The sequence below is a fragment of the Microchirus variegatus genome (genome assembly GCF_963457635.1).
Source record: "Microchirus variegatus genome assembly, chromosome: 16".
NCBI classification, from domain to species: domain Eukaryota; kingdom Metazoa; phylum Chordata; class Actinopteri; order Pleuronectiformes; family Soleidae; genus Microchirus; species Microchirus variegatus.
In genome coordinates this window covers 12,339,372-12,358,764 of record NC_139817.1, presented here as the reverse complement: position 1 = coordinate 12,358,764, position 19,393 = coordinate 12,339,372, and the positions used below count along the sequence as shown (strand labels likewise).

The window sequence follows — 19,393 nt, the reverse complement described above, 5'->3', positions numbered from 1 at the left end:
ACACAATACAATGTCTGTTTTAAATCACTCCAATTATGTGCTAATTGAGTGGACGTGAGTTGTCAGCACAGCACCAGAGCAGCACACAATGCAGCATCACATGCAGTTATGCGTAAACAATCTCAGTGACACAGAGTGTTATGAAAACTGCAGATGGGGGTACATGTGTTTTCTGTCCACGAAGGATGACGCTCTGCAACAGGGTCTCATCATTTCTTTCCCTGTGTGTGTGGAGCAGAGTTCGGAGGGTCCTCCTTCACTGTCTTTGCACCAGGAGGCCAGAGAACCCACTCTGGACACCCCGTCCACGGCTGATGAGCCGGACACGCCCACCTCCATCGCCTCGGTGATGACCTCGACCAACGAGAGCTCCACAGAGACCGACACCCCGCAGCAGACTGATACTGAGGTCCGTGAATTTGTTTGATCGCCACTGGCTGACTTTTAATAATTGTGTTCTTTCAAAATAAAATAGTTAAAAATGCTATAGAACTAAAAAACTGGAACTGAATTGTTTCACAAGATAAAGTACATTTAAAGGGCAGTTATCATAAGTTACATTAACCTTCTTTGTTGAAACAATATGTATCCTCGAGCTGACCTAAGCTTTTTGGGTTTTTAAGGCAGCAGGTGAACTTTAATTTCTAAGTTCAACCACCTTGAAGGATAAGAAAATTAGACAGAATAGTAGTTCAGCAAAATATTTGACAATTTCAGTTGAGGTGGTGAATAAATCAATTAAAAGCTCTTCATTTAAATCATTTTACTCCGTGTATAATTCATTATATCAGTATTTGTGTATTGAATCAGTTGTGAACACAGAAATGGAAGGCAACAAATAAAACAACAACACCAAGCTGTGTGGAAGACAGCAGACTGGGCTGTAACTCAGAGTTTCAGTTACTCTGACAGTCAGTGGATGCCAAACTGCCCTCTGGTATAAAGTCACCATGAAATCTAATCTAATTAGGTTCTATTTCATTGGGTTTTCTACATTATCTGCATGCGATGCCCTCAAGACAACAGGCTTTGCTCACACTCTGCGATAAAATAGTTAAAATCAAAATCAACCGACTAAAGCAGACAATTACATTCTCTGCAATTTACTCAGTGGCTGGACTTCACAGTGTTTCATCAAAGTCCAATCTAAAATCATTTTCAACAAGAGGGATTCATTATCTTGTGGCTGAAGAGAAGAATTCATTATGTTTGGTGGCTCTCAAGGCCAAAGTGCTGAAAAGATGATGACTGATCATTGCCATGAAAACGGAGCTGTTATAGGCTGCATGGTTTAAATAAGAAATAATGGGTCAAAAATATTATACGTCCAATTAGCTCCTGCTGTGATGGTCAACAAAAAAGTTGATGGCATTTTGATATCCTCTGAGGAAACCTGTAGTTCCTTCAAAGAGATGATTTCTGATTGTACTTGTGGTGCTGTCGTCCTTCCTTGTAGGAGTTCAAGGCTGTGGAGCAAGACGGCGAACAGGTCCTGAGCGACGCCCGAGTATGCTCCGCGTCACAACTACAGAATTTACAGATTGCAGACGCACCTGCGCTCACGTCGACTCAAGTTGTTCAAGACAAAACTCCTGCAGAGCAACCAATTCCAGAGGCAAACACTGAACCCGCCGTGTGTCTCCCTCAACCCACTGAGTCTGTCACGCCAACCACAACGACCAACAACAACAACACCACAACCACCACCACCACAGCAGCACCGCCACAGCCTCAGGTGGCACTGCAGTCTGGAGAGCCTCAACCACTCAATCAAGAGAGCCAGAGCAGAGTGTACACCCTGCCTGACAGTTACAGGGGCATCGGGGGTGAAATATGCCCAGGGTATGGAAGCCTCTCCCGTGCCACCCTCCACAGCTACTGGCCTGCCAAAAACTTCCAGCCTGGGGCTCACTACACCTTACCCTTCCTCAGGGACAGCTATGCTCCTGCAGGACTCAGCGGCCAGACAGAGGAGCATGGCTCCAGCGAGCAAGGAGAAAACCCTCTGGACATGAAGTCTGATCACCCAAATGCCAGTTACCCGACACTGGCAGGGATCCACCAGTTCAGGCCTTTCACCACCATGGAGCTCCTCAGAGAGCCCTCGAGAACCAGGTAATGTCAGATCAACCTTTTTTCATCCTTTTTGTGGTTTGGCTGGTGTCTTTATTTAGGATCAGGACACAGAGGAGTAGTAGAAATATTTATCTCCATGCAAGATAAGGATTCTGCCAACCTTGTTTTCTGTAGAAGGCTAAACTGAGTCTATTACTTTAGGGTCAAGCTTTGATCTCAATCTGAGTCACTGAAATATCAATGTGGTCCAAATAATGAGTTCACTCTTACCAAAGGCTAATTGAAAGCCAATTCACCTTTTGACATCAATAGCATACAATATACTGTATATCATGCGCTTAATGTGACCACATGTCAATTCAGAGCAAGTCTGCAATACTGTGGCACAGATGACTTTCTGTGATAATACTGCACGTTACAGCCACAATAATCACCTTTTCCCTGTATCTGTGAGTGAGCCTGGACAACAGAGAGACAGATGAACAGCATTTAAGTAGCAGCATGGTATCAATCAGGCAACGTGCTGCAAACTCAATAAATAAGGAGGTTTCACCTGCTCGTGCCTGCCACAAGCGTTTCCTTAGCCCACATAAAGTGCCAGACCTGTTTACAAAAGATACAACTCACAGTCGCAAAGCGCAGTGAGGTAGTGAGAGTCGGCTCCTTTCATTCACTCTGTAGAATACAAAAACAATTGTTTGACATTTTGGGGAGAAGCATATTAAGTTTTCCTCGTCCCTAAGAGTCCAACTCTTAAAATTGAATGATGATTCTGCAGTTTTGTCCAAAATTACACGTGCCTTTCTATGTCTCCTCAGAGGTGGCTATGACGATGCTTTTATGGCCCAGCTCGAAGGGAACCTGAATCCTTACTTCCAGGCCATGTGCCGAGCGCAGACCCTGCAGTTTCCTCACAAACGCAGCAGCATGGTCAGCCTGGACGGCATCCGCAGAGACCCGCGCTGGAGAGATCCCAACTTACACGAGGTCATCTCGATGCTCAGCCACCCGATGGACCCGGTCAAATCCAACGCAGCCGCCTATTTGCAGCACCTGTGTTACGAGAACGACCGCATCAAGCAGGAAGTTCGCCAGCTGAACGGCGTGCCGATCTTGGTGGAATTACTGGACCATCCCAAACCGGAAGTCCACCGCAAGGCCTGTGGTGCTTTGCGCAACATATCCTTCGGAAAAGACCACAACAACAAAATGGCCATCAAGAACTGTGATGGCATACAAGCTTTAGTCAGGCTCTTGAGGAAGTCCAGCAGCATGGAGGTCAAAGAGTTAGTCACAGGTACAGTAACATTTATCTACCCTTAATTCATTCACGAAGTTCTTCATTTCATTAACTTTTGTACCTTTTTCCTCCTGCAGGCACTTTATGGAACCTCTCCTCACATGAGCCTCTGAAGATGTTGGTGATCAACCATGGCCTTCAAACACTGACCGATGAAATCATTATCCCACACTCAGGCTGGAGGAGAGACTCAGCCGATCCCTCCAAAATGCAGAGCGCTGAATGGACCACAGTCTTCAAGAACACGTCTGGATGTCTGAGGTAATCTCAGTCTCTGGCCAGGAAAGGAACCAGTAACATTATTATTATTATTCTTTTAATAATTGCACCAGAAAGAGTTTGTGCAGGCTTGGTGACCTAAGATATTTCTGCAGGAACGTCAGCTCAGATGGTGCGGAGGCTCGGCAGAGGTTGAGGGATTGTCAGGGACTCGTGGATGCCCTTCTTCATGCCCTTCAGTCAGCTGTTGTCAACAAGGATATGGACAATAAGGTCAGCACGCTCTAATTTACATTTAACATTTAAGAAAAACATCCACACCGAGATGTGTTGAGAACATGGTACTTTTATGTCTTTAAAAATTATCCTGAATTAAGCTGCTATTTCAAAACACTCAATAATGAATCCTCCTGAAATCTATCTTAGACCTACTCCTCCATTTTGTGTGTTCACATGAAAGCATAGAGTGTCCCACTATTTGACGTAGAGGGATAGGGTGAAGGGTTATCTCGCCCACAGTAATAGTGACATGTTGAATCTCCAACAGTAATGTGGTGTGTCTGTTCTTGAAGGGGTGTCCATTTGGTAAGGCCCAAACCACAAAGGGATTGGGCCTTGGTTCAGGTCACTTCAAGCTGAAGTTTGTTGCCTGTACAAATGCATCTGATTCAGAAAATCAATGTTGCCAATGTGTGGATGCTGTTGTTGTGTTCTCTAAAGTTTGTGTCATTATGACAGGAAAAACAAACAAACCATCACATCACTGCATTCCCATCTACACTAAAAAAGTGCAAGTTTGGGGTCACCGATAAAAAAAAAATTGTTTTCCATTAAAATTTACACTTTTATCCATCAAAAGATTTGCAAAATGAATAGAAAATATATTCAAGACATTGACAATATTAGAAATAATGATTTTTATTCCAAATAATAATTTTACCCTTGAAACTTTGCTTTCGTCAAAGAACTAGTAAAACTATTTTCAGCTGTGCTAACATCATTGCACAAGGGTTTTCAAGGGTTTTCTAATCATCCAATAGCCTTTTAACGCGATTAGCAAACACAATGTACCATTAGAACACAAGAGAGATGGTTGCTGGAAATGGGCCTCTATACACCTATGTACATATTCCATTAAAAACCAGCAGCTAGAATAGTCGTTTACCACATTAACAATGTATAGAGTGTATTTCTGATTCATTTAATGTTATATTCACTGAAAAAAGTGCTTTTCCTTTAAAAATAATGACATTTCTAAGTGACCCCAAACTTTTGAACGGTAGTGTATGAACCAAACCAAAGAACCAAGTGAGCCATGTCAGCTTCTGCACATTAGCGCTGATGGAAATCGTGTGTCATTTCATAATTTGTATTTATTTTTTTACTATTTAGTCAGTGGAGAACTGCGTCTGCATTCTGCGGAACCTGTCCTATCACGTCCACAAAGAAGTACCAGGAGCCGAGCGATTCCAGGATTCTCACACCAATCACCTGATGAGGACGGTGGGTCACCAAAAGAAGAAGAATGAACCGGACTGTTTTGGTGGCAAGAGGCCCAAAGGTTAGTTGGCCATGATAATCAATAACTTCAATCAATAAATTATGTGAATTTCTCTGTGAGATAACTAAATTATCTCTGTATCTATCTGGTTCATTTCTGGTTATATTATGTTTATTTATGTTTATCATGTTGCCTGTCCCCACCATAACACACTTCATACATTTTCACATTTTAATGAGACAGCGTGAGACTGAATATTCTTAATTCTCTCTTTAAAAGTCTTTATTTCCGTGCACGCTGCCTACAAGCATGGGTTTCGCGTCTCTTGCCCGGCTTTACGCCAACGAGAGCCTGAATATTTTAGCACCCTGTGAAAGTGCCAAGTTACAAAACTGAAAAGCTTGCTTGTTGTGTTATCACACCAAACAACTGAAGCAACAAGCAAGACGGTTTTTTAACTGTGAAGGACGAGATGTTTGGAGGAGATGTATAACCCAAGGCATATTTTCAGTTAGAGCTAATATGCGGTAATCAAATGACTGTAGCTGTTTTGTGCTGGATGAGAACTCGTCGGAGAAACAATTAAAATTAAAGTTAATTGTGATTTACAGTTTTATAGCTCCTTACCAGTGATAGCCTTTCAATGCTAATTGCGGAAAATTGACAAATGCCACGCTGAGCCAAACATTACCCAGGACCTGCCTGTTCCGCCACACTGTCTCATCCCATCGAGGGACTCTGTTTTTTGTCCCTCGACAGCATAACTCAAGCTTTGACATTTTTTTCTGTCTTGTTTTTCCCTCTCCAACCTCAATCACCAGAGGAGTGGTTCAATCAAGGTCAGTCTGCTTATTATTCCCACGGCGGAGAAGAAATACAGTGACTTGAATTTTGCTAACATTCTCTGTATCTGTGTGGACCTTATACACTAAACACTGGCGTTTGTATTTGTGTGCATGTGTGCGTCTGTGATGTGCAGGTTGGAAAAATGGATTAATGGACAGAAAATACAGTACATTGGATTTACCAAAACGTACAGAGCAAATGAAAGGTATATATGAAGGTATATGTGAAAACACAATAGTTAAAAACTGCATTTCAAGTACGAGAGTATAACGGTGTGACTTATAGTGAGCTGCACGAGGGGGTTTAACAATAATACGATAAAGGCAAATGATTCTATTGTAGAGCATTAGCAGCTGCTGTCTGTGTTATTTGTGTTTTGTATGCATGACGCTGGCATGGCCTGAAAGAAAATGAATTCAAATGCAAAGCCACACATGAACGCTTGATGACAGTTTCATGACCAAACAACTGAAAACGTTATTATTGGCTCACTTTGCAGTGGAATTCAACATGACATATATAGACATTGGTATTTTATGGTTGATTTTAATCATGCTGAGTTCTGTATGTGGTCATCCTTAGAGCAGAGAGCAGCAGAGCCATGCTCATTGTCTCTCATGCTGCAGTCAGTGAATGCAAATCAGAGTGATTAGTCTCTTATTATCCTGGGTCAGCTTTATACCAATTTTCAGCTGTCCAGAGATGCTACTGCTGCTGCTGCTGGCACGTAACAAAAAAAAAAAAAACCTCTGCTGGAGTCTTAATTTTCTTCCATACAATGTCATTAGTCTATATTTTATACTGACCTGCCAATAGAAGAAATTCTGGAACAGCGTTAATAGTTTTTACACAAATTGATCTAGTAAATGAAAAAGGAAGATAATTGTGATAGCACCATCATTTAACACTGCTTGAACTTTTTTTTTGTGTGTGTGTTGCCTTTCCTTTAAAGGCTTGGAGCTGCTGTACCAGCCTGAGGTGGTGAGGCTCTACCTCTCCCTTCTCACCTGCAGTCACAACCATAACACCCTGGAGGCGGCTGCAGGAGCGCTGCAGAATCTCGCTGCGGGACAATGGGCTGTGAGTGGTTGAAATGGTGACACTTGGCTGCCGCCAGGCACAACACATTACTTACCTTTAGCTGTTTATCCACTGAAATGTCACATATTATATTGTCATATTCACAAGAAATGTGATATATATCCGAAGAATATCGCTATTTCTGCTCTCACAATGTCCCTGTGTGTCTTTGTTTCAGGTGTAGTCTCTGAAATTGCGTCAATATTTAAGATTAAATCTAAGTAAACCCTCCAGACTGACTTTGTCACCAGCCCACATGATCAAAAAAACAAAAAATTACTTTTACCGCTGTGTACCCCAGGTCGTTCCATAGTGCTGTCAAACATCGTGCTTTGTCAAAGATTTATTGTGCCATGAATGTCACTATATTTTAAAATCAAGTGCTGAGGCACGGCTCAGATTAAAGGAGTTTTTACAATACTAGGAATTTGAAATTGGGTTACATCATACACAAGAGGGCAGTGGAGAGAGAACACCAACCAGTCACTTTATTAGGTACACAGACACACAAGGCAACATGAAATACATTCTGCATAGAGTTACTGTCACAAGTTATTATTGCCTTATTTTTAATAATCTTGAACCAGTCTGGCCATTCTCCTCACTGGATAGTTTACTCTTTTTGGGCCATTCTCTATGTCGAGCAAGGAAATTAAACGAGATCAGCAGTTTTTGAAAAACTTCGAAAAGCTTGTGTGGCACCAACAACCACGTCTCATTCAGAGTCACTTAAATCACCTTTCTTCCCTATTGTGATGCTCAAGTTGAAGTTGAGCAGGTCGTCTTGACCATGTCTACAGGCAGAGGCGATTCTAGAGTCTGTAGGGGCCCTAAGCAAAAATTCCCAGGGGGCCCTTCCTTCCAACCAGTGTTGCATTATGTTATAAATAATCTGACACCAGCGAAAAATGTATGAGTTCAAAATATATTTTTTTCCCCCGAAATGAATGAAATAACATGTAAAAACCTTAATTTTTAAATTAATTTTTGTAATTAAAAAGTATGTGAAAATATAAATGTAAAGAAAAATAAAATACTGTAAATAGCTTTAAAAACGATATAAACTTATATAAAAAAAATACAATACACTGTAAAGAACCCACATTATAAAATAATATAAATATATAGAACAATAAAACACTGTAAATAACTAAAAAAAAAAAAGTAAATTAAGTAAAAAAAAGATGCATTACACTGTAAATAATCCTCTTCATTTTCCAACTTGCAGAACGATAACTTCACACAGGTTAAAGTGAGGTGGGGCCCCTTTAGGGAGGTTTCCTACTGAGATGTCATTGCAAATCGCCCATTGTGGTCACTGCACATTTCAGTAAAAACAGCCCTCGGGCTCCAGGTGTCGGGGGCCCCCTATCGGCTCGGGGCCCCAAGCGGTTGCCTGCTTTGCCTGTTCACAAACTGTGCCTCTGTCTCAGGCCGAAATGCCTTGAAATTGCTGCCATGTTATTAGACATTTGTGTTAACGAGCATCATGCTAAGTGTAGATGTAGTGGAGAAGGTGGAGAAATAGCCCTCAAAAAGGACTCGGATACTTCCAAAAATGCGAAGACTAATGTCACTCAGCTGTCATATTTTTTTTGGGGTGGGGTTGTTCTTAGTTGTCGAGCTACATCCGGGCCACAGTGAGAAAAGAGAAAGGGCTTCCCATTCTGGTGGAGCTCCTGCGCTCGGATGTGGACAAAGTGGTGCGAGCTGTGGCTATTGCTCTTCGTAACCTGGCCATGGACAGACGGAACAAAGAGCTAATAGGTTCAGACTTGTAATTGACATCAACAATACGAATGGCTCTCCGCCTGCACACCCCTTACGCTCTCTTTCCTGCGCTCCCTGTCATCACAGGGAGTTATGCTCTCAGGGACCTTGTCGGCAATCTTCCCTGTGGGCAGCAGCACCCAGCGAAAAACCTTGAGGGAGACACTGTGGTGTCTATTCTGAACACCATCCACGAGATTATAACGGACAGCCCCGAGAATGCCCGATCGCTCATACAGGGACATGCTGTGCAGAAACTGGTGGCCATCAACAAATCCAGGTATATACAGTAATCTCTTTATACGACAAAAGAGCTACAGAGAGGATTATAATAAGCCAAAACCAAAGATAAAGGAGCTGCATGTGAGATATCTCCTACTGTTTTATCCTCAACATGACGGTCATGGGGCAGCACTGGTGCCAATACATCCTGAACATTGTCACCAGTCCATCCCAGGGTCAATTAAGTGTGTCCAATTTGTCTAATCCCCAAATCTGCATGTTTTTGGACTGTGGGAGGAAGAAAGAGTACTGCAATCCAAATGACAAAAAATGGAGAGTATTGTCCCCTTCTCCCTCCTCCTCAGAGACAACAGACACATCATTTGCAGGCTGTAAATGAAAGTTTAAATGCACCATTGTTGTCTGTAAACCCACTGTTTCCTTAATCACTAACGCTATGTCAGGGTCATTTTATGACTTGCATACGGCTCCTTTAATCTCAACTGTCCTTTTTTTTTTTACAAAATGAGACGGAAAATAATCGAGCTCAATGGAGCTGTATTTATAGCATTTGTTCTGACATTTTTTTGATGCAATAGCTCGCGACGCCATCAGCAACCAACATGGCCCAGGGCAAAGGGAACATGGATTTTTAATAATTTTGTGACAACATCGTCTCGCTGTTGTTTACAATAACTCCTTGTGTTGTCGTTGTCAGCCAATCAGCACGAGAGACCAAGGCAGCCTCTCATGTGCTTCAGACAATATGGGCCTACAAGGACCTGAGAAACGCTTTAATCAAGGCAGGCTGGACCAAGAGCAACTTTAAGGTATTTATCACTGTTTCTGGGACATTTACAGCTAAAAAAGAATGTAACAGAGTCTGCAAGAACAATGAACTGCAGAAAGAGTTAGATGTGCTGAGCGATAATGTTGGCATTTGCTGTTTTATACTGATAAAGAAAGCTGTTTTCTGTCATGTCCATGTAAAATAATAACAACAATAATCATCATTATATGTATGCCATTGTGTGACATAATATTGTATGTTATGTTCTGTCAAAGCCAACATCAACAGGAGTGGCTAAAAAGTCCAAGGGTGGGAAGCAAGGAGGCGATGACATCACCTTACCTCTCATGGACAAAAACCAAGGTCACTAAATCACATGCATGAATTCCCTCAGCAAAATGTCATTAAAGTGCCGCCTAAATGAGAAAAGTGTCCTGCAGCTCAGGGAACAAAGGATGATGTTTGAATACGCTGTGGTTCACAACATGTCGGAGGACACACACACACACACACACACACACACACACACACACACACACACACACACACACACACACACACACACACACACACACACACACACACACACACACACACACACACACACACACACACACACAGAATTGGGCATTTTCAGTCTAAGATCATCTCCTCCTAAAAGACAGCCTTAAACCAATGATGTGGTGCCCACATTATATAGTGCAAAGACTTGGCTTATTAGCCTGAGCGGTCCCTCCCAGAGGCAGAGCAGGCGCATGGCACGCATCAGCAGTCACATTAAATTTGAACATTATTCCAAAAGAGCAGCCTGCTCTGCCACATTGAGAGTGACCTCTATCTTCCAGCTAAAACAGAGATTTCTGCTTAATTATATTTGCCCGTCTCTTTACCTGTTATATTCCTCAATAGATTAGGTGGGTTGTGTGAGTTCCTTTATGAATCTGATTTTCAGTAATATTCTTAAAGGTGCATTATGTAATAAATCTAACTGGCCATAAAAATAAAATCCTCCTAATATGTCACAGAGACTCAGGAATAATATTCATATAACAAACAACAGTACAGCCAAAATATTTGCATACATTTTTTTTTTTTTGCAGACTGCAAATTGTGTTTATGTTTTGCAATCATGTTTTGGCATGTGGTGCCACCTACCGCCATCTACCAATCATTGCAGTCAGTAGAGTCTCAGCTGCCGAGCAACCACGGGTTGCCAATTACGACAGAAAACGAAACTTAAAAGGTACCTCGGTATTTTGAATTTGAATGTAGTAACCGTTTTTGGCCACATTCTTACATATGGCACCTTTAAGTGACAGAACTCACATTTCCAAAGGTTATTCTAATGTCTTGTGTACCTATTGCTACACATTGTCTTGTTAATTTGATGCTTTCTTTCTTTGCAGATGTATATTCTAGCTTAGAGCCAAATGATAGGGTTGGAGATGGAAAAGGGCCTGTTGTGGAAAGAGATGCTCTCCAGGTATTCATACTGTATTCTGCATATAGGTTGTAATTAATTGCTGACTTCACATCCTATACCTGCAGCATTATAGTTTAAACAATAACTGCCTTAGGACTCATGCCTACTGTTGTTGTTTTTTATGCAAATCGGCTAACGCTGGCTTTTTTGCATATTTCTTGACCCAGGCTATAAGTGAAAGAAAACACTTCATCAGAGCTGGCAGACCTGCAGTGGGCCTCATGGATAACAAACCTCCACCGCTGGACTCCTGGGTGTAAACATATCAACACCCGGGCCACCCAAGCCTGGGTGACCTGCAGAGACACCACTGGTGAAACACAGATTTGTGCCATTTTGCTCATACTTGTGCAGACAGAGAAACAATATTACAGTTTAAAAAAAACAAACATTTCCTTTCGTTGTTAGGAAATAACGTGGCAAACTAAGTATGGAGATTATGTGACAATATGGTCTGGATTTTTGTCATTTAGGATAACATTTTGTCTTAAAACGTAATGGATTGCTTATCTGAAAAAGCCTAATTATGCAAGCTATGGTGAGACAAGACCCCAAAGAATATATTATGACATGTACAGTTTAAATTCTACACTGAGATAACTAATAATAATTACTAGTTTGTCAAGTTATTAAGACCTCAAAAGACATGTCAGTCTGTTACTGTCCATCTCCCTAAGCTGGAGGGAAATATCCACGTTTAATGCTTTTTAAAATATGTTTGTCAGTGTTGGAGATGATTAGGAATAGGGCTCTTGTCGACATAGTCATCGAAACATTCAAATCATTTGGGAATTCATTTTGTTCTTGACAAAACTGTTATCAGACTAGTCCGTGCATCCGTTGATATCCCCCCTATTGCATTTGTTTTTTCACGGCAGGCAAAATGAGATTGTAAATGTGTAACTAAGGACTGTTAATAATCTAAATGAGGGCATTTATATTGTAATATTTATTGTAATACCCACATTATTAATTCAAAGTTATTGATGTGTATTAGCTAATACCCGTAAGTAATACTACATTCAGTACAACTCTGCTTTGCAGTGGTCCTTTTTGCATTGCGATGTCGAATGAAAAATAAAATGATGTGCATTATTTCTCATTTCTGTTCATGTTCTGCTTTTGTATCGGTGGCTGACTGTTGGACTGAAAAGATGAGATACAAGCATCTAAACTTTAACGTGGCCTTTCCCAACCTAACCATACAAAAAACAGTAGTCAAAATTCACTTGAAGAAAATGTTTCATGAATAAGTGACTATATATTATATTACATTGGCTTAAAACTATTACATTCTGAAAATCGAGCTGAATTCAGATATCATGTCTTCATTGGTCTCTTGTGGTGATTGCAAATCAATGATCGATCAATATCTGATCTTCACTAAATGGTTTAATTTTATTTCAGGTTACTTGGTTCTGATGATTTCCATATCACTACATTCCTTTGTATTCCTAACGACAGTATAATTACTTATCAGATGACCATCGTCATCGTTATCGTAGCAGTTTGCGAAGTTAATTTTAGACCGATGTCAACTTTTGTCAAGAGAAAAGCATAGATTGAAATGAGACTGAATTTTAGGTCACAAGAGTCTGACGGAGAGAGAGAGAGAGGGAGAGGGAGAGGGACAGGGAGAGGAGGGTTGAGTCGGGACAGCACTTTGCCCCCCCCCAACACCAACCTGTTGTCCTTTTTAATGAAGGTCAGTCCTTTCTCAAAACGTTGAACCGTTCGCAAGTACTACCGTCTCCACAGGATCCATCACACCTTATCATCTGAGACTCGGGCCTTTCGGATCTAAAACTTTCCTCCACGCAACCATGACCTCTTCAGTCTTCTTTAACCTTGGCTTTACGTGCTGTCTGAATTTTATCCTGCTGGTGTTGACCGGTAGGAGCTTGAGCAGTCCCATCAGCTCTACTGTGAGCCGTCACAGGGCATCGCAGGACTTTCTGAGCCAGTTTCTGTCCACACTTAACCTCACAGAGGTGGGGCCCAAGCCGAGGGCCCTCACTGCCCGCAAGGAGCCACCAGAGTACATGCTGGAGCTGTACAACAGATTTGCCAATGACCGCACTTCTGTGCCTTCAGCCAACATTGTGCGCAGCTTCAAGAACGAAGGTAGGAGCTTGTTTTCTTCACCACCATGAAATCCTTAGGAAATGTTGCATATTTTGTTAAGAGAGTTCTATTTTTGATATTGGACTTCTTTGATTAATAGAAAAGTGTGATGTTTTACTTGAAAATACTGAGGCTTCATATTCACCAATTTATAATGAATCTTTGATAATGTAAGACACATTCATTGATATTTTAATTTCAGATTCCTCCCCATACAGTTTAACGACCAGGGGTGTCAGGATATTCCCTCTGCTGTTCAACGTCTCCATGCCCCACTATGAGCACATAACAGTAGCTGAGCTTCGCCTTTTCACCCTGGTCCAGAAGGCTCAAAGACCGTTCCCTGGCCTTGACTGCAAGGTGACCATTTACAAAATACATGAGGGCGTCGTTTGGACAAAAGAGGTGGGGAAAGAAGGGAGAAGGAGGAACAAAGAAGAGGTGGTGGAGACGATGGACTTGGAGGAACTGGTGACAACGCGTATTCATGCCAAAGATAACAGCTGGGTGTCGTTTGACCTGACACATGTGGTTACTCTTTGGCAGAAATCGACGTGTGCAACTCACAGACTGGACGTCCATATCGCAGGTCTGGTTTCAGCGGAAGAAGAAGAGGCCACACGTGAGGTCAGAGTGGAGAGTGAAAGTTTGGTGGAGATTGATATTGCCCGCAGCACGGATGGAAAACAAAATGCCGTGATGATCGTGTTCTCAGATGATCAGAGCAGAGACCACAAAGAGGATAAAAAAGAGCTCACTCAGATGATTGAGCACGAGAATGACCTTCCTGAAAACATGGGCCGGAGCCAACAAACTTTCTGGGGGCATTTGAATCACAACACTGGCCACACAAACCAGGATGACCTGGACAAGCAGTCACTCATGCAACTGCAGTCCAACCTTATCTATGACACGCCTCCCCGAATCCGTCGCAATGTTAAGAGCGAGCCATGCAAGAGGACCCCGCTCTTTGTGGATTTTAAAGACATTGGCTGGGACACCTGGATCATCCAGCCTCTGGCCTATGAGGCGTACGAGTGCAATGGCGTGTGCAACCCTCCCATGACCTCCGAAGTCTCGCCCACCAAACACGCCATCGTGCAGACGCTGCTGAGTGTTAAGAGTCCAGAAAGAGCATCGCGTGCCTGCTGTGTACCCACTAAACTGGAGCCCATATCGCTTCTTTATCATGATAACGGGGTGATCACTTTCAATCACAAGTACGAGGGAATGGTGGTGGCAGAGTGTGGATGCAGATAGTCCCGAAAGTGCTGCTGCTGCTGCACAGAAACTGCACATTGCACACGTCTTCTCCTGAGCTAGTATCCACAATATCTAAGATCTCATACATCGGCGTGTTATGAACACAGTTCTGGACCTAGTTGTGAATGAGTGATACAAGGACACAAGTTGTGTGCTTAATGTAAATGTGCAATTGTATAATTGTATAGTGGCTAGAAAAGGTATGGGAACCCTATGGGCATTTTCTGCTTCTGGTTTTCTGTATGACTGTGTCTGTTCTTCACCATAGCCACACATGTTAACACAATGTGCATGAGCTAATACTAGACAAATAATTTAAACTGTTTAAACATTCACAGTAATCATGGGGAAAAGTAAGTGGACCCTTGTAACTTAGTAACGTGTTAAATCTTCATTAATAGCCTCAGCCAAGTGCTTCTGGTAACTGTGTGTTACATCTGCACATGGCTCAGGAGGATTTGTTTTATCTATTCTTCAGAATAGCTTCAGCTCACTAATGTTTATGGTTGTCTGAGATTGTTTGAGGTCATTCCATATCATCTCTGTTGGTCTGGGCTGTGACTGGTCTATTGTCTTTAGTTGTGGATTCACTTCAGTGTTCTTTATATATCACTGTTGGTTTGATGACTTTTTTTTTAATGTTGCTATGCAGAGACATTTTGATGCCATATTTAAGGCTTTGAGTTCCCCCCAAATCATCCCATCTTGGTTTCATTAGTCCATAAAATACTTTTTTTCCCCCAGAAGCAGCAGCGGCTTCCTAATGGACACCCTGCATGTTCACTGTTTTGTGCCAGGAGGTAAGCATTAATCCTTGGAGTCATCTTGACTGGTCGCCCACTTCTAGGCAGAACAGCAACAGCGCACAATAAATTGTCTCCATTTACAGACAAATTGTCTTTGTGATGACTTTGGAACCCTTACCAGCCTCATAGAAATCAGCAACTCTTAATGGTAGGTCTTTAGTGAACTCTTTTTGCAAGGCATGGTTCAACATCAAGATGTTGTAGTGTTTTTATCAGCCAAAGTCGCTCTTAATCACACCTCCAAACTTATTTCATTGACAGGACAACTGCTCTTGTAAACCCTGACTCTAATTAGCTTTTGTTGAAGTCATTAGTCTAAGGGTTCTCTTACTTTTGTGTAAAACTGTTTGTCTCTTATTATCTCAACCACCTTGTGTTTGTTGATATTTGTGAGTTAGATGAAGAACAGAGTGCTTTTTTGACAGATTTATCAAGAAACAGGAAATTACAAAGGGGTCACATACTTTTTAGGCACTGTAGAATATGTGAAGCTTTCATAGTAATGCTGCAAATCCTCTTAAACAGTCTGTTGTGATATATGTTCAGTATTTGGTGAGTTCATATGTATATTACAGTGTATTTGAAACATAATTCCATAATTCATTCAGTAACAGGCCGTACACTCTTAGAAATAAAAGGGCTAAGTAGAACCATATAAGGTTCTTCGGCTTGTCCTCATAGGAGAACCCTTTTTGGCTCCATTATGAACCCTTTTAAAACCCTTTATTCAGGAAAGGGGTTTTAAAGGGTTCTCTGGATCAAAATGGTTCTTAACATTAGTGTTACCAAGAACCCTTGAAAAACCCTTTCTTCGGGAAAGGGTTTTTCAGAAGCAAATGGTTCCAGGTAGAACCTCAGCCCTTGTAGAAGAAGGCCCCTTTTGGAACCCTTATTTCTAAGAATGTACATCACACTAGGTGAACAAGGGAAAAAGCTCCTACAGCAAATATCTGAACATTCTAGTAAAAATGTCTGTTCAATCTGTGATTTTACAAGTTCTGAATTATCAAAGTAAGTCAGAAGGTTAAATTCAGCAGCACTTAGTCTGTAATAAAACAGGTATATGTCGAGATGCATGTGAGATAATAAGATATTATTATATATTATTAAAGTGCAATGATTTAAGATGATCCAAAGTTTGTTTTTTCAGTATTTCACGCTGTATCTTTTTGTGTGAATTTTCACCACAGAACTTTCTCCAAAAAACCCACCCAACTTCATAAGGTATGTTTTATTTTGGCAGAAAGTCCTTATCCAGAAGTTGAGGGGCTTTAACTCACTTTTACTTAAGTAGTTTGTCAAGAAAACTCTAGAATAGCTACCATATCACAAGGAGTTGCACTATTGTTCTTATGTTGTTTTTAAAAAAAAATCAAAATGTCTCTTTAATTGGCCAGTGATGCTACAGTTTTATATGCAGATGTGTAAATTAGTTTTGTGCCCTGTTGCATGCCGGGAGCCATGGAGATGACTTCAAGACTAGGTTTCTCCATTTTTACGCTTGCGGGAAATTCTATTTTTGATGGCTTTTGACAGGAGACGATTCTCACTGTGTCTGTGAAAAATGCATAGATGTCTAACACTGCTGTGAATTACTGTAAAATCTTATATCCATACCCTGCTGCTTTTGGATCTCACACACAACATTTATATCATAATGGGTGCAAAAAAATAAAACATCTGAAAAAGCACACTTTTAATCCCTCGAGCAATTCGTTTCAATGCCAGGTGACCACAGCACTCCACACCTCAAACAACCTTAAACCCCATCCCTTTAGTGTCACATGCCTGACGGGCCTCTCTCTACCCCGCTCCATGCCATAGCGATAAGGAGGTGTCAGAGCCTGGAGTCTCGTAGACCGTCACTCAGGATGAGACGCCGCTCCAAGTGGCAGCGTTTGTGAAAAGGTGGTGTTAGATTCCTGGTCTCCAACAAACAACATGCTCTATTGACAATCCTGCCATCTGGTCGCTCAGTGCCCTCTGAACCCTTCTCACTTCCTTTTTCTGACAAGAGCATGCTGACACCTTTATCGAGGGCCACAGGACCAGTACAAATGGAAAAAATACATGTCACATCATCACCCAGCCTCTGCTGTTAACAGTCGGAAGCAGATAACAATAATGGGATAACACCGTAGACCTTTCTAACTGAATGGGATCCTCACTCGGCATGCAGATTTACATAGGCCAAGTGTGCAAGGCAGAGATACTGACGTGAATTTTATTTACTAACAGAGGCTTTTTGCTGCATTGGTTTAAGGCAGTGTCTGTTCTTATTGTTCATCCAGTGATATGAGGATTTAAACAGAAGATCCACATATAGCATTAAAATCAATCAAGACTGTAGTCAACTAAAATTAGACCATTAAAACTGTCAAAACAATAATTATGCAATATTCCATTCCTTAAAATAACAGCTTCTAAATAGGATTCATTCTCAAACTGCAGCCTGGACCTCTGCCCTTATTTAAGTTTGGAGAGTGGGTAGAAACACAGCGAGTAGTGAACTCCAGAAACTGCCAGATGTTTATCATCAAACAGCTAAAAGACGACTGGTTTTAAGTAAATAAAGTAAATTTGAAGTTTATCACTTCATTTCAGTTGTGTACTTTTCCTTTTCCTGTATAATCTTACTAAATTATACAAAGTTATTAATGAAATACAAACTGTTACTGCTATTGTTTATTACAGTATACCCACACAAGGGGGAGACGTTTTGTTACAATAATAATTATCACACTACAAACAGTCTTTTCTTTTTTTTACCATTGTATTTCTATGGTTTTCTTGAAGATGCAGATACAAATAATGTTTGCTTTATCAGTGAATAAGAAAGAGTGAGAGAGGGGGAAATGTATAGGCATAAAAGAGAGTAATAATAATACATCAGTAATAATACTATTAGGGATGTGAATCTTTGGGTGGCTCATGATTTGATTCCGATTCTTAGGGTCACGATTCGATTCAAAATCGATTCTCGATTCAACCGATTCGATTCATACGATTCTCGATTCAAACGATTCTCGATTCAAAAATTGATACAATGCATAGTGTGTTAAGGCAAATTATGGCATCAAAACAATACAGTTTGTATAAGATAATGCGATCACATAAAGGCAAACTTAAGACAAAAGTTAACATTTATTCATTCAAAACAAATAAAAACTTACTGTACAAAAAAAACTAAAAAAATATTTGTGCTAAGGAATAGGATAAATATGTTCAATTTTAAAATCTTACCCTTTTTTTCTTGATGTAAATGTTGCTGTTTTAAATGTGTTATTGGCCTTGTCTAACCCTTTGCCTTTCTAAAGCGCTTCGGCTCAACTCCCGGTGTCTTAATGAGAAAAATAAATAAATATGATGTGATTTAAATGTAGATATTTTCATTAACATTAGCTCTCAAATGACCTAGGGGTCACTGGGCATCTAATCTGGCCAGTTGGGGGTCCATCGAGTGAAAGACTATTTATATGCCTAAAATCACTGTAGATCACGGAATTCTATCATGATACCATGATATTTCACAGAATTTCAAAATAAGTGTCTGTTTTGATATGGAACAATACATAGTTCAAGATAAAGATGTATTCATGATGGAAACATTATTGTGGCTGGGCCACATGAAATGGGCTAGAGGGCTACATTTGGCCCGCGGATCTCGAGTTTAAAACCTTTTACAAAGCAGTGGCTCTAAAGTGCCTTTCTACTCTGTACTGTTTGCAGAGTGTTGGTGTTTTGGTTGTTTTATTCTTTTCGTTTGAAGGAAAGTAAATGAAGGAAAATGAGGGGAAAACAGCAGCAGCGCCACGCCTCTCACATTTCACGCGCGCACGCGCAGTTGGACCTTGTGGTGGGTGGATAGAGATTTTGTGTTTATTTTCGTGATTTGCTAACCAAGTAAACGTGT

General features: G+C 41.1%; 2 protein-coding genes across 2 annotated transcripts; both read left to right on the top strand.

Moving 5' to 3' along the window:
- Positions 1 to 163: 163 nt before the first annotated feature.
- LOC310937942 (splicing regulator ARVCF-like) lies at positions 164 to 11,547 on the top strand (the record flags this gene model as incomplete). The annotated part of the gene is made up of 15 exons (XM_083902332.1): positions 164 to 409; positions 1,457 to 2,115; positions 2,895 to 3,373; positions 3,454 to 3,637; positions 3,751 to 3,868; positions 4,988 to 5,156; positions 5,918 to 5,935; positions 6,076 to 6,147; positions 6,895 to 7,022; positions 8,639 to 8,789; positions 8,880 to 9,072; positions 9,733 to 9,844; positions 10,080 to 10,167; positions 11,211 to 11,287; positions 11,455 to 11,547. 15 exons carry the CDS (start codon positions 164 to 166, stop codon positions 11,545 to 11,547), a joined length of 2,787 nt encoding a protein of 928 aa, XP_083758458.1.
- Positions 11,548 to 13,110: 1,563 nt separating this feature from the next.
- Positions 13,111 to 14,671, top strand: LOC310937941 (bone morphogenetic protein 10-like; the record flags this gene model as incomplete). Its single annotated transcript, XM_083902331.1, has 2 exons — positions 13,111 to 13,411; positions 13,614 to 14,671. 2 exons carry the CDS (start codon positions 13,111 to 13,113, stop codon positions 14,669 to 14,671), a joined length of 1,359 nt encoding a protein of 452 aa, XP_083758457.1.
- Between the last annotated feature and the right edge of the window lie 4,722 nt (positions 14,672 to 19,393).